General features: G+C 48.4%; 1 protein-coding gene and 1 pseudogene across 1 annotated transcript; both read left to right on the forward strand.

Moving 5' to 3' along the window:
* Window positions 1–5,244: 5,244 nt before the first annotated feature.
* LOC147820928 (serine protease 29-like) lies at window positions 5,245–7,071 on the forward strand (annotated as a pseudogene).
* A 4,562-nt stretch (window positions 7,072–11,633) lies between these two features.
* On the forward strand, window positions 11,634–12,801 carry LOC101713365 (S-adenosylmethionine decarboxylase proenzyme-like). Its single transcript, XM_013068854.3, has 2 exons — window positions 11,634–11,925; window positions 12,280–12,801. Exons 1-2 carry the CDS (start codon window positions 11,803–11,805, stop codon window positions 12,799–12,801), a joined length of 645 nt encoding a protein of 214 aa, XP_012924308.1. The 5' UTR covers window positions 11,634–11,802.
* Window positions 12,802–15,182: the final 2,381 nt, after the last annotated feature.

Below are 15,182 nucleotides of genomic sequence, written 5' to 3' on the forward strand. Positions count from 1 at the left end.
GGAAGACAGCAGAAGTAAGGTTCAGGACACAATTCTGCCCACAGCATGTGAGATGGGGCACAGCGTGAAGCATCCACAGTGGTGTTGGCTTAAGAGGAGGTTAGGGATGAGTTCTGGACTTCCCAAAAGTTTAAGGGTAACAAGTAAAAGAATAGAATTGTAATGAATAATTTCTGAAGCAGGAAGCAAGGAGAAACAAAGAGAATTAAAAATCCCATCAAGCCAGAAGATAATTGAGAAATAAAAGCAGACTATTGTTTGCTAAAATCCTCTTCTCTTGCACTGGCTAAAATAGGTTCTCATGTTGTCACTAGGAATAAGGCAAGAATGAGAAATGGGGTGATTATTCACAGATGACAACTGTCCATGTCCAAAGACTCAACAGGCTGATGGAACCAATTAGAGACCACAAGCCTGCTGGATCCCAGAGGACAGTGCAGAAAAGTAGAGGGTTCCTGAAGTCAGACATGGGGCAGAAAATCATTTTTTAAAAAATGTCATGTTCAATAGCCACAAAACTATCAGGCATGCAGGGATCAAATGAATGAATGTTGGAATAAGAAATTATGAAAATGTGGTGATGGGTGTCAGTGGTGGCCAGAAAAAGGAGAAATAGATGGGAACTTTGATGCTAGAAAGGTTGCTATTCTCCCCATCAATCTAGAAATCCAATTTAATTTAATTTCAACCAATATCTTATCAAGGTTTTCTACACAGATAGAAACACTGATTCTGCTACATATAGGAACGAGCTAATGGCCAGGAATCACAGGAATTGTTGAAGAGAAAGAATAAGGTGGTGGTGGGGATTCTGGAAAATGAAGACTAGGTTAGGAAGCTGAGCTAAAATGGGCGTCCTCAGAGAGCTGGACATGGGGCAGAAGTGGTTCATGCAGGGGCTGCTGCCCATGTCACTCAGTTCCACAAGTGACAGCAAGAGCTGCTCCCATCCCTATACTGGCCATCTCCTTCCAGAGACCCTGGCCACGTCCCGCTGCCTGGGGACATCAAGCACTGGCAGGGGCCCAACGAGGATGCCCTGGTTCCCTTTTGGCCTCAGTTCAGGCCATTTGAATGATGGAACATATTATACAAACTCATATTAATTTAGTTAATTTTGTAAAATATTATCATCTTGACTTACTCATTTTTATTAAGTAGTAAGCAATGCATAGAGATGCAGCCACAGCATCCTTCATCTGGCCCTCCAGCTCTGGCACCTGCCCCTAAGGCTACCCCCTCCTGCAGGTAGAAAAGAACATGTGTAAATGAAAAAAAGGCTGGTTCCCCGGCCTTCCCTGTGCCAGCCGCACAGGCCCAGCCCAGCCCTGAGTAAGCCAGGTCAGAAAGCACCTTGGCCTCAGGAGCGACTCCTAGGAGCCCAGTAGCATTCCCTGGTCAACCCAGAACACTCCTGGGCACTGCCCCCACCTGGCAGGTACTGTCCTGCATCCTGGGGCCCCAGGACAGCTATGGTAAGATACACAGGGTGCAGCTGCAACTATGGGATGCCGACTTCCAAGCTTTATCCCAGGCTACATGGGGCCATCTTGACCCAAAACTCGTGAATTGGCCTAGACACCAACCTAAGTGATCATTCCAGTGTGAGCTATTCCTCCTGAAAGACCCTCAATGAAACAGATCCAGAGAGAAGACCTGTGTCAGGTGCAGAGGAGACAGAATTGACAGGGTACTTCCAGGTGCTGACGGGCCCTTCGAGACAGGCACATACTGGTGCATCCACTGCTACATGCATACACATTCACATTAAAAACACACATGCACATACATGTGCACACACATGAATACAGTGCTCTACCAGGCACATACACATGCCTACATGCCCACACAGATGCATATAATGTTCTGGCTCTCACACACACATGCCATACACATCCTTACACATGCACACATACTCACATGTACATAATGCACATGCTAGCTCATCTACAGCCATATGCGCACATAAGCTCACATGTGCACATACATGTTCCAGCCTACCCAATACCACTCAGGTCTAGTGTTTTCACATCAGTTCTGCAGAGACCTTCACTGATCACCTATGAATTTACTGTACCTTCCTCTTATCTAATTGCTAAATTTACATATGGTAAAATTCACTCTTGTTTTTGGAAGGGGTACTACAGATTGAACCAAGGGCCTTGTGCTTGCTAGGTAAGTGCTTTTCCACTGAGCTACACCCCTAGCCTTTTTTGTTTTGAGACAGGGCCTCACTATACAGCCCAAACCAGCTTGGAACTTGTGATCCTCCTGCTTCAGCCTCCTGAATAGCTGAGATTGTAGGGACATACCACCATGTGCAGTGAAATTCACTGTTGGTGGTGTATAGGGTGGAAGTTCCAAGTCCCAGTCATCATCATAATTCTCCCACTGTCCAATAACTCAGGTTGAAAGTATCTTTTTTTCCCCCCCAGTACTGGGAATCAAACTAAGGACCTTGTGCTTGCCAGGCAGGCACAGCACCACTGAGCTAAACCTCTGGTCTCAGATTGAAAGTGTCTTGAGTGCTGTATATTGGCTTTACTTAAGTAAGTGAACTGATGAGCTGTTGAGTGAAATGGTGGATGAGTAAAAATCGAATGGATGGAAGAATACATGGATGAATCAGATAATGGGTGATTGGTTGGAGGAGGGAGGGACTTTAGAGGGGTGGGTAGATGGACAGATGACCGACGGGTGAGTGGAGGGATAGAGGTTGGATGAATGGACTGATGGATAATGAATGGGTAAATGGGTGTGTGGGTGGTTGTATTACAATGACTCAGTGGTCTTAGCTTGAGTGTCATTTTGGACCCAGACACACTTGACTCATGATTGACAATAATTAGGTAGGGCAAATGTACATGTATATGCAGGAATGTTTATCCCATCACTATCCATCTTTGCAAATATTTGGAAACCAATAAATGTCTGTCCATGGAGAATGGGTTAAGTAAGTTGACCCCAAACTTATACAATTGAACATCGTGCATTGCTAAAAGTAGTGCGTTTCAGTTAGGTGTAGAGGTGCACACCAGTAATTCTAGCTACCTGGGATGTTGAGGTAGGATGATCACAAGTTCAAGGCAAGCTTGGGAAACTTAGTGAGACCTTGTCTCAAAATTTTAAAAAAATGAAAAGGCTGGGGATTTAGCTCAGAGGTACAGTGCCCCCGTGTTTGTTCTCCAGTAAGAAAAAAAGTGCATTTCATTCACCTCACAAAATAGTTGCATATACTATATCTGGCAGGAACTCATTGTATCCATCAAAATAATCTTAGAAAACTATCTCTCTGCCCAGGAGGGCAGTGGCCAGAGGGGTAGTGGGGACACCTGGTATGGAAGACCACATAAGTGCCAGCAACGGAAAGTGAAGCTGAGCAGATTTGATGTGGTGTTCAAGGCTAGATTCTTCCCCAGGTCTCCCAGAAAGAGGGAGGAAGGACTTTGTTGCCATGTAGGAGCACTGTGTCCAACCAGGGACTCTGGGATTATCATTCAGGTGGTTCCACTTGCATACCAGGCTGGGTTACAGTGGGGATGCAGGAGAAACAAGATCATGGATGATGTCTCCCCGCTTCCAGCAAGCTCAGGCCCTCTCAGCCTTTGTTATGAGATGCTGGTGCACCCTCTGCACAGCCTTTCCCAACCAGCCCTCTTACAACACTAGCCCTGGGCAGCCACATCCTTGGCCAAACAGTGTCCATAATCCATTATCATTGGCTAGTCTCCTGCCCCAATCCTAACGGTTGCATAACCCACTCGTACAGTCTGGGTTCTCTCTCTGATCCTATCACTGAAGGCGCTCATGGTGGCCTGGTCCAGACCCTATCAGGGTGATCAGGTATCCTGTTGCCAGGCCTCCTTGCTTAACAGCCCCAGCCAGGACCAGGAGTGGGGAGCCTCAGGTTGATCCCGCCCAGATAAAGGACCCAAGGCTCCACCATTGCTACAGAGAGCAGCACACACAGAGTGTGTCCCTCATAAAGATGGCCCTCCTGCCACTTTCTAGGCTGTGGTGGCTGTCTCAGGGGGGCATGAAGGGGAAAGTTGACCCCGCCCCAAGTACATTGTTTACTCCTGTCTGTCTGGCAGGTCTAGGCTCTCCCCTCAGCCACGCCTGCCAGTTCTCAGACACAGCCTCCTCCTCCCTCTCCTTTCCTCCAGGCTGGGAACCAGTCTGTCTCTGGTGGCCACAGGGCTCAGCCTCCCTGCAGGATCACATCAGGACCACAGCCTGGGGTCCTTGCAGGCTCTGACTCCTGCCCCTGAATTCCATTCCTGGTGTCCCTGGGATCTTCTGGTCCACCCTGTCCCTCAGCGTGTGTTTGTGGGAAGTCCCTTAGACTCCTCTCTCATCATTCAACCTGCTATGAGATCCCCAGGGCCAGACTACTGCTGAAGGGAAAAGAGAAGTGTGTGCCCTGAGCAGGAATAGGAGGAGTGTCAGCTGGGGCACCTTGGGGCTCCTAGGGCCCAAGTGTTACTCAGATATGGGATGGGACACACCAGGGTCAGTGGGCCCTGGGCAGTGCATGTCCCTGCCCTGGCAGTAGTGAGGTGGGCTGTTAGCTCCCTCAAGCCTGCTGCAGTCGCTGTGACCTCAAGGACAGCTCTCACAGGGATGTGCTTAGGCACAGTGTGCAGAGGCTGTGTGCGGTGCAGTTATGGAAGGTAGAAGCCCAGCAGGGGGCCTTGGGACACATGCTTCCTCATGATGTGGATACTTTGGCCATATGCTCTGGCCTGGGATATTTGTCTCCCTGGTTCTGAGTGTCACCTCTACAGCTGTGTGTGTGTGTGTGTGTGTTGGGGGGCAGGTAAGGGTAGTCTGAGGACCTGCCAAGAATTGGATGAAACTTCAGTGAGGCCCGGCCTGGGCCAAGCAGCCCTGCTCTCACTCCAACCTTCCCAGTCACATACATTTCACCTGTTGATAGTGCACATGGGTGCCCTGGAAGCACACAGGGCCTCTTGTCCGGATCTCCACCACCTACCACAACCTGAGACCAAATCTCACTTCCTGCTTACCCCCCCACCCCCGCCACAGTACAGGACAGGTAAAACCCCTACCCACGTCCTGTGGCTGCAGGATAAAGGGGCCCAGAGGCCTAAGGAGGAGGAGGAGTGTGGAGTCCTGCCACGGTAAGAGTCCATCCCCTCCTGTACCCCTGGTGGCTCTGTCCCTCTCCATCCCTTCCCTGACCTGGTTACCCCAGCCCCTCCATGCCTCTCTCCTCCACAGATGCTGAGCCTGATGTTTGTGAGCCTCTGCCTTGTGGGGGGCTCTGTTGCTAAGCCCCCAGGTGAGTCTTGACTGAACATTATGCCATCCCATCCCCGGAGGCCTAGGCAGCCCTGTCCCCAGGGCTTGGGGCATGTGCAGCAGATTGAGGGCTGGCTTTCTGAACCCAGCCTCCTGATGCTCCCCACACTACTTACAGCAGGGGCCACCGAGAAAGAGCTGGTGGGCATCATGGGGGGCCACAACGCCCCCCAGGGGAAGTGGTCCTGGCAGGTCAGCCTGAAGGTGTACAGTTACCATTGGGCTGCCTGGGTGCACAGATGTGGTGGCTCCCTCATCCACCCCTCAGTGGGTGCTGACTGCTGCCCACTGCATTCACCAGTGAGTATTGCTTGTGCTGTCTGGGTGAGGGGTGAACAGAGGAGGTGTGTGTGTGGGTCTGGGGAGTGGGGACTCCAGGTGGTTCTGCTCAGAACTTCTGAGCCCTTCCCCAAGTACTCAGTGGAGACCCTATAATGAGCTGTCATTGGGGCTTCTTTCCGACTGTAGTAGAAATGCTGACCCAGAAACCTACTGGATCCAGGCGGGGGACATATACCTCTATGGGGATCAGAAGCTGCTCAGTGTGAGCCAGATCATTGTCCACCCAGACTTCGTTTGTGCTCATCTGGGTGCAGATGTCGCACTACTGAGACTGGCGGAACCTGGAGATTGCTCTGCCAATGTGAAGCCTGTCAAGCTGACCTCCCTCAATCATGAGGTCACCCGGAAGGACTAGTGTTGGGTGACAGGGTGGGGTGATCTCAGCTTCTTTGGTAAGTGTTGGGGACAACCTGATATATTCCATCAAGAGCCTCACCAGCTGAGGCTGAGGCAAGACTGGGCCATAAACTCAGGACTGAGGGCAGAAAGACTTCATAATCTTTTGTACCAAAAAAAAAAAAAAAAGCTTTTGGGAAACAGAACACATAGGTCCCTTATTTCTCTAGTCCTTCCATGGGTAGAATCTTAGGATGGCAGAGAGACATGGGCTAGTGAATTTTGAGTTCCCCACACTGTTTTCTAAGAGGGGTAGTTGAGGATCAGGGTTGGGAGTGACCTGGATAGGGTGCAGCTCACCTCAAGCCAGGCTACTGCGCCCACCAGGACTAGTCAAGTTCCAGTTGGGGATGGGAGGGGCCTGTGCACCAGCACTGCTGCCACCTCCTGCTCTCCCCCACCCCCAGGATGGCTGCCCCCACCCTTCCGACTGCAGGAGGTGAATGTGCAGGTGGTGGAGAACTCTCTCTGTGAGGAGGTGTACCAGAATGCTTCTAGGCACCACCTCCACAGGAGGATCATCCTGGATGACATGCTGTGTGCTGGAAGTGAGGGCTGAGACTCCTGCCAAGTGAGTTCCATTTATCCATGTCTTTTCCCACCACCATCATCCATGCTTCAGGGCCAGTATTCATCATCTCCTTTCCTCCCCAGGGTGACTCTGGTGGCCCCCTGGTCTGCAAGGTCAGAGGTTCCTGGACCTTGGTGGGAGTGGTCAGCTGGGGCTATGGCTGTGGCTGGCATGACATTCCTGGCGTTTATGCTCGTGTCCAGACCTATGTGCCCTGGATCCAGCAGCAGATTCACAGTTCCTCTTGAGCCCAGTCTACTGGCCTCCACTGCTCCGGCAATGAGCCTGCTGCACTCCTCCCAGCACCTGTGCCTGTACTTCTTGGTTTTTCCTGACCCAAGACTCACTTTCTCCTCTGGCCTCCTGACAGCCTGGACTTTCCTGACCACTGGCAGGGTGAGGGCCTGTGCCTGGCTCTTGCTGTCTGTCCCTGATAAGAGGGCACAAAGTAGTGTGGGCCAGGGGTTTGAGCTCCATGGTATTGATGCTGGGCTTGCTGAGCACCCAGGTGTTGAAGGACGTCTAGGATATTTCTGCTTTCTGCCCATTCTGAATAAATATGCTATGAACAATCCTGGTGAGGCTTTTGTGTGAGCACAAATTGCCCTTTCTCTGGTAGAAAAACCCATGACTGCCATTTCAATGCCTTTTTCCAAATTCAGAATCAGGGCCTTAACCCTCCAAAGTTGGGGCTCATGTGAGCCCTAGGTCTGCACATGCCAATCATGTCTGTGTGTTCCACATCCTGTCCCGTACCCTGGGACTCACAGATGGCTATCAGGTGTAGACCTTGTCACCCTGTTCCTTCAAGGACAGAGAACCCACATATGTCTGGGAGCTCAGACTTGGCTATGCAGCACGGGAACGTGGGTGACCTGCAGTGAGGCCCCAACTCTAACTACCTGCCACCCCCGCCCGAAAGGCTCAGTTCTCCAGCCCAGTGCACCAGAGGGGCAGTGCTTTTGCCCCTACTCCAGGATTCCTGGGCCCCTCAGACATGGGAACCCAAGGGCAAGGGCCTAGAGGTGGTTCCCAGTACTGGCAACACTGGCCAGGGTTAAATGGCTATGGCTGTCATGGGCCAAGGGTAGAGAGAACCTGAAGCCTCTGAATAGGCCACATCCCATGCCCCCTTTATGCTGGGGCTGAGCTGTGCCCAGACTTTTCTCTGCTCCAGTTGAGGGTTCTGATTCCCTGGGAGAAAGGGCTGAGTCCTCAGGTCCTATCTGCTGGGTTCTCCAGGGCCCCAGGAGAAGCGGTGCAGCCTCTCCATCCGGTTGGTTGGGATACAGGGTCTGGTGTTCTAGTCTGTCACCTCAAGGTCCTTTTAGGTCTCTCTCATCATCAAGTTCCCTATCCTTTCTGCTGGTGGTGTCCCGGAGCCAGGTTTTGCTGGCAGTAACCAGGTTCAATTTAGTTGGGTTTTGGGCCCTCGTTCAAAAGGTAGGAAGCAGACTTTTAGATTCTTTAGGGGTTGCTTTTTAAAAAAAAACTGGTAATGGTACCCATAATCTTCGCACTGAGCTACATTCCCAGCCCTTAAAAAAAAAAAAAGACTTATTTATTTCATACTGGTTCTCACAAAGTCGCCACCTTGCCCAGGCTAGAATGGAATTGGGATCCTCCTGGCTCAGCCTCCCAGAGTGCTGGTACTGCAGGTGTGCACCACTGCTCTTCGGTCTCTCTTTTCAGGAGTTTTATTTGCTACTTTCCTGCCTTGCTCCTTTGGAGAGATATGCTGGGGAATGTGTGCAGATGTGGACAGGGAAGGGGCAGGGACAACGGCGGGAAAAGCCAGGCTGGGAAACCCGAACACCCCTCCCTCCCAAGGTGGATGAGGAAGGTGAGCATGTACGTCCAGGATCCACCCACACAGTCCCCACTGTCCGGCTGGACTTCACTTTAAACACGAACCAGGAATTCCATGACAGCGTGGTAGGCGGCTAACAAGCAAGCTCCCTGCTCAGGGGTCTAAAATGGGCCTCTCAACCAGTGGAACAGATTAGAAGATGCAGAAACAACGCCAGACACACTCAGCCATCTCATCTTCGACAAAGGAGCCAAACACCCTCACTGGAGGAAAGATAGCCTCTTTAATAAATGGTGCTGGAAAAACTGGGCTTCAACTTGCCAAAGATTAAAACTAGACCTATATCTCTCACCATGCACTAAACTAAAATCAAAATGGATTAAAGATCTAAATATTAAAATAGAAACTCTGAACCAGTTGGAACAGAGGTTAGGTAGAACCCTTGAAGACATCGGTGTAGGAAAAGATTTTATGAACAAAACCTCAGTTGCCCGTGAACTAGCACAAACAATCAACAAATGGGATCTCTTCTTATTAAAAAGCTTCTGCACAGCAAGAGAAAACACCAGCAGTGTGAAGAGACAACCCACAATGTGGGAAAAAATCTTCACCTGCTCTTCCTCAGACAAAGGTCTACTATCTTGAATCTATAAAGAACTTAAAAAGATCAGACCTCCCAAATTTAAAGACCCAATCCAATAATGGACATCTGAAATGAACAGACATTTCTTACACAAAGAAGTAGAAATAGCAAATAAATACATGAAAAAATGTTCAACATCACTGGTCATTTGAGAGATGCAAATGAAAACAATGCTGAGATTCCACTTCACTCCAGAAAGAATGGCTGCTATCATGAAATCAACCAATAACAAATGCTGGCAGGGCTGTGGGGAAAGAGGAACCCTGGTCCACTGCTGGTGGGAGTGTAGACTGGTGCAACCACTGTGGAAATCAGTATGGAGATACCTCAAAGAACTAGGACTGGAAGTCCCATTTGACCCTGCTATTCCACTGCAGGGGATCTTCCTCAAAGAATTAAAAGAATCATACCACAGTGATATATGTGCACCCATGTTCATAGCAGCGCAGTTTGTAATAGCTAAAATTTGGAAACAGCCCAAATGCCCATCAACTGGAGACTGGACCAAGAAAATGTGGGTTTTTTAATAAAATGGAGTACTGCTCAGCCATAAAAAATGAGAAATTAGAGACATTTATAGCTAAGTGGATGCACATTGAGGCAATATTCTTAAGTGAAATAAATAGGACACACATGTGTAAATACCGACTAGTTTCTCTAGTGTGAGAAACTGAAAGTGTAAATAAGGACTAAATGTATAATAGGTAATGTGAAATAGGAAGAAAAGGGGCAAAGGGGAAGGAAGTGGGAGGGCTAGGGGAAAGGATAGAAGGGAATGGGATTAATATGAGAAAATGGAAAAACAGGAACAAAATCTTTGTAAATAGGGAGGACTGGAGGGGTTGAAGGGAGGGCTGGGCAAGGGTGAAAAATAAGAACCAAGAGAGACTATGTAAAGGTGCAAATTTCCAATGATGAAGGTCATTATATTGTATACCTAAAATGTACCAATGATTAAAATGAATAATCGAAAATGTAAAATACGAAGAAAAGGTCCAAAGGGGTAGGGGTAGTGGGAGGGGCAGGGGAAAGGAAAGAAGGGGAAGGAAAAAATGATGAGAAACGGAAAAAATGGAAATAAAGTCTTTGTAAATAGGGAAAGGTGGAGGGCGTAAAGGGAGGGCTAGGAATGGGGAAAAAATAAGAACCAAGATGCATTATGTAAAGGTACAATTCCCAATGAGAAATGTAATTGTGTTGTATACCTACAATGTAGCAATAAAAGAATTTAATACACACACACAAAAAATGGGCCTCTCACCTGCAGACCGGAGCACTTGGCCACGCCCGCGGTCCGCCCCACCCACCCTCTGACCATTAGGAGATCTCGGAGTCGCTACTGATTGGTCGGCGGCTGGAAAAGAGGGTGGCCCTGATTGGTTGGGGCGGTAGCCATAGCTCAGCGGTCTACGCTAAAATTTTGACCTGATGTCACATATGTAGGGCATAAGCACCCTTTCCGTGTGTATGGGACCTGGGCCGCACGTGTGTGAAGTAGGGCCCTTCCTCCCTCAGAGGTCTGTTCCTGGGAGGTGCTGCTGAGGGAAGGAGGGACCCGCGCAGCTACCAGGCACAAGGCCTGTGGGGTGGGTCCCCTCAGGTTTCCCCAACCTATACCCGGGCCCCAGGATTGTAAGTCCTGACCCCGGAAGGATTCTCGTGTTCCCATGGGAGGGGACCTCAGGGCTATTTGCCTGCAGCACTGGAGACCCTATCTTCCCGCTTGTGCCTAGTCACCTGGCTCCCTGCAGAGCCCTTGACACTTCCTGGATCCTAGGCCTGCTGTCAAGAAAGACAGGCCAGACCATCCCATTCAGCTCGCTGGGAAACCCTGTGATTGGTGCTCTTTGGTCCCTACCAGGATGGAGGGGCGAAGCTGGTACTTACTTGTGCTTGTGAATGGAGCTGGGATGAGAGAGGCTGGGTGCTTCAGGGAATCCTCAGTGCATCCTCCTGCACTGCTAGGCCAGACCAGCAGCAGGTCTCAGATCTGCGCTCTGAGTTTCCAGGATCCAATCCTTGTCTTTTCTCTCCTGCGTGGTCCTCACTGAGCCTTTTCCCCTGGAGAGTCCACGCCCCTACTCCACCCAGCACACCTTTATATAGGCATGAGGCTGTTCTGGAAGTCATCACCCTGACAGTGGGCAGTGAGAACCCATGGAAAGTGGGTTACAGTGAATGAGGGAAGAGAGAGAATTTGGAGGTTTTAGCACGCTAAACTGTTAGTGCATACATTTAGTTTTTAAAAATCTCAAAAATGAAACAAAAAAACCAGTTGTGGTGGCACACACCTGTAATCCCAGCACTCTGGGAGACTGACTAAAGCAGGAGGATTGCAAGTTTAAGACTAGGCAGAGCAATTTAGCAATACTTTATCTCAAAATTAAGAAAAAGAGGACTTACACAGTATGGGTGGCTACATTAGTTAGCGTTCGCTCTACTCTCTCTAATGGGAAAGCAGCGGACTACAAGAGACTGAACTGTATCTGCCTCTATTTCCAAACAGACTCACGTTCAACTTTCGCTCAGAAAAGCTGGGAAAATTTTATTAATCCTTTTTTTAAAAAAGTTAATATAAAATTATAGCAAAAAAAGGAACCTGAACTTTATAGCAACACAGCTGGAATAATCTGCAGTGGCTGTGGCAGCAGCGGGAGAAGAGATTTAATTTAGTTGATTTTCTGTGGTTGTTGGTTGTTCGCTAGTCTCACGGTGATGGAAGCTGCACATTTTTTCGAAGGGACCGAGAAGCTGCTGGAGGTTTGGTTCTCCCGTCAGCAACCCGACACCAACCAGGGATCTGAGGATCTTCACACTATTCTGAGATCTGAGTGGGATGTACTTTTGAAGGATGTGCAATGTTCAATGGTAAGTGTGACAAAAACTGATAAGCAGGAAGCTTATGTACTCAGTGAGAGAAGCATGTTTGTCTGCAAGAGGCGTTTCATTTTGAAGACAGGTGGTTCCACCCTCTTACTGAAAGCACTGGTTCCCCTGTTGAAGCTTGCTAGGGACCACAGTGGGTTTGAATCGATTCAAAGCTTCTTTTATTCTCCTATGAATTTCGTGAACCCTTCTCACCAAGGGTACCCACACCGGAATTTCCAGGAAGAAACAGAGTTTCCTAATGCAATTTTCCCAAATGGAGCAGCATATTGTATGGGACATATCAATTCTGACTGTTGGTACTAGTGTACTCTGGATTTCCCAGAGTCGAGTAAGCAGGCAGATCAGACCCTGGAAATTCTGATGAGCGAGCTTGACCCAGGAGTTATGGACAAGTTCTACATGAAAGATGGTGTTACTGCAAAGGATGTCACTCGTGAGAGTGGAATTCATGACCTGATACCAGGTTCTATCATTGGTGCCACACTGTTCAATCCATGTGGGTATTCAGTGAATGGAATGAAATCGGATGGAACTTATTGGACTATTCACATCACTCCAGAAGCAGAGTTTTCTTATGTTAGCTTTGAAACAAACTTAAGTCAGACCTCCTACGATGACCTGATCAGGAAAGTTGTGGAAGTCTTCAAGCCAGGAAAATTTGTGACCATCTTGTTTGTTAATCAGAGTTCTAAATGTTGCACAGTGCTTTCTTCACCCCAGAAGATTAAAGGTTTTAAACAGCTTGATTGCCAGAGTGCTATGTTCAGTGATTACAATTTTGTTTTTACCAGTTTTGCTAAGCAGCAGCAACAACAGCAGAGTTGATTAAGATAAATGAAGAAAAAATGCAAAAAGAGAACACCCATAGAAGGTGGTGGGTGCTTTCTAGATGTTGATACCAGGAGGTATGCTTTCCATAACCGCCACCTTGTAGCTGCAGAAAGCCCTAGAGGAAATGATAGTGTAATCATTTTGAAGTGTATGCATTGTTATATCAACGAGTTAGATATCTTGCATGAATGCTCTCTTCTGTGTTTAGATATTCTATGCCACTCTTGCTGTGAAATTGAAATGCATGTAGAAAAAACTTTTACTGTATGAAACTTTACACACTTTACACTTGCGAAAATAATTCAATTTGGTTCATGGACAGTGTAATATTTCTTCAGGTATGGCCCAAAATTCCCCCCAGACAAGGCTTTCATCCTCATTAGGTGTTGGGCTCAGCCTAATAATCTGGGACTGTTCTACTAAATTGCTGCCCAAATTTTACATCCAGTTACCTCCACTTTCTAGAACATACTCTCTAGTAATATTATTGAAACGAATTTCTACTTCATAAAGATGCTTTTGCAACAGAGATTAAAGTTTTCTTTCATGGAAAAAAAGAAAAAGAGGAAGGAGGAGGAAGAAGAGGAGGAGGTGGGGGAGGAGAAGGAGGAGAGGAGGAAGAAGAAGGAAGAGGAGGAGGAGCAGGAGAAGGAGGAGGAAGAGGAGGAGGAGGAGGAGGAAGTTGAGCAGCAATCTCCATCTAAAACGGCAAAAGCTTAGTTGCCAAAGGAAAAGCTGAACCATCTTAGAAAATAAACCACTTGGGGGGAAAAATGAGAAAGAAATGATAGGTAGGCAAAGGGCACATTGCAAAAGGATGTTATTTGTTACATGAATTTAAAAATAGAATATTTTTCAAAGTGATGGAAATGATATGTATCACATCATGTATCACATCATGTATCACATGTATCATGCAGGGCACACTATTATACATGCATGTGATACATTAAGTCTTACATGTGCATCCAGGTCTGGCCAGTGATACAGGGAAACCACCTTTCTATAAACAGTGTAGCATTGTCACAGACATTTATTCTCTGGGAATCTGCTGGAAGGAAGCAATCTTAACCATGAAATAGCCCCGGTAATGCAGTGCGGTCACAGCATGATTAATACAGACAAAGGGGGAAACAGCGCAAATTTCAAATAAAAGACCAGCGGGAGGCAGAGAACAGTCGGCACATCCATAAGATCAGATGAGACAAGTATGGGGACAAAAGCCTCTGGGGACTGATTTCTGACCAGGATGGTGTGGATGGCTCTCTCCCGACAGGATGTATTGTTCTATACACAATAGGTACTTTAGGTAAAAATCTCAAAAGTGTTACCATTAAAAGTTGAGTTTAAAAAAAAGTTGCGTTAAAACCTTTGTAAGAAATCACAACCCCACTTGAGAATGGAAAGTCACAGCTAGACAGCATCAGTGCTTTGGAGGGGAAGTGCTGGTTATACTCCTGCTTCTTTTGGAAGAGGGCCAAGGTACACCCCTTTGGAAAAGTTTGGCATTGTCTAGAAAAGTAGAGGATGTGCCTCCCCCAATTCTTCCCTTGTTGACATGATTCAGACACCTGGCACCATGTGCATGGGAACTGCCACAACCAGCTCAGTCCTGGAGCCCCAGATGAGAACGCTCTAAAGTGCAGCACAGCAGCCTGGGCATGGCCACCACATGGGTTTCTGTACGGCAGGGAGAAGAAATGTCCTCAGCTCCACATGGAGAACATGACCCAGAGTTCGGGGAAAGGCAAATCTATAGGGGACACTCCAAGCAGATCAGTCAGAGGATCTTTACATCAGACACAGGGAAAGTTCCTGCCGCGGGCCAGTCAGGACAGTGGGGAGGATGCTTGGGGCAGAGGCTGTGCCATGGGTGAAGAGGATTTACAATCCTCTATTTCCTAACCTGGCTAGTTGTGGGGTGCCCAAGTTATCTACTTGTCCTGAGGCCATGGTGCCAATAACCAAAAGGAAATGAGTTTGTGCAGAGAGAAGTGGTCTCTGGGGATGAAGGGCTGTGGAGGAGACCCTAGTCCATGGCAATATGCCAGCACCAAGGGGGTGGGAACTCCACAACCACACAGCTCTACCTCTGCCTTACCTGGGATCCCTTCCTTTCCCAGTGACACAGCCACTGTACAGGGACAATCAAAGGTCCTTTTCATGTACTTTAATGAGACACAGTGACCAGGAGGATTAGTGCCTGCCACCAGCTACATGGGCATCAGAAGGATGGAGGAGTTGGAAGAGGTGCCAGGAGAGGGGGTACGGGACAGGGGAAGGGGCTCAGGGCAGGTCAGGGAAGGTGGAGTGGGTGCCACCTGGGGTGGAGGCAGCATGCTGGGAACTAGAGGGGCTGCTTCTCCCCGGTGCAG

Source organism: Heterocephalus glaber, unplaced genomic scaffold, assembly GCF_053883595.1.
Source record: "Heterocephalus glaber isolate CG9 unplaced genomic scaffold, H.glaber_assembly_v1.0 deba00001781, whole genome shotgun sequence".
NCBI lineage: Eukaryota > Metazoa > Chordata > Mammalia > Rodentia > Bathyergidae > Heterocephalus > Heterocephalus glaber.

Coding starts and splice junctions, on each gene's coding strand:
- LOC101713365 (XM_013068854.3), top strand. CDS start 11,803: ATGGAAGCTGCACATTTTTTCGAAGGGACCGAGAAGCTGCTGGAGGTT. Junction 11,926..12,279: donor TTCTGAGATCTGAGTGGGAT/GTACTTTTGAAG, acceptor TGTTGGTACTAG/TGTACTCTGGATTTCCCAGA.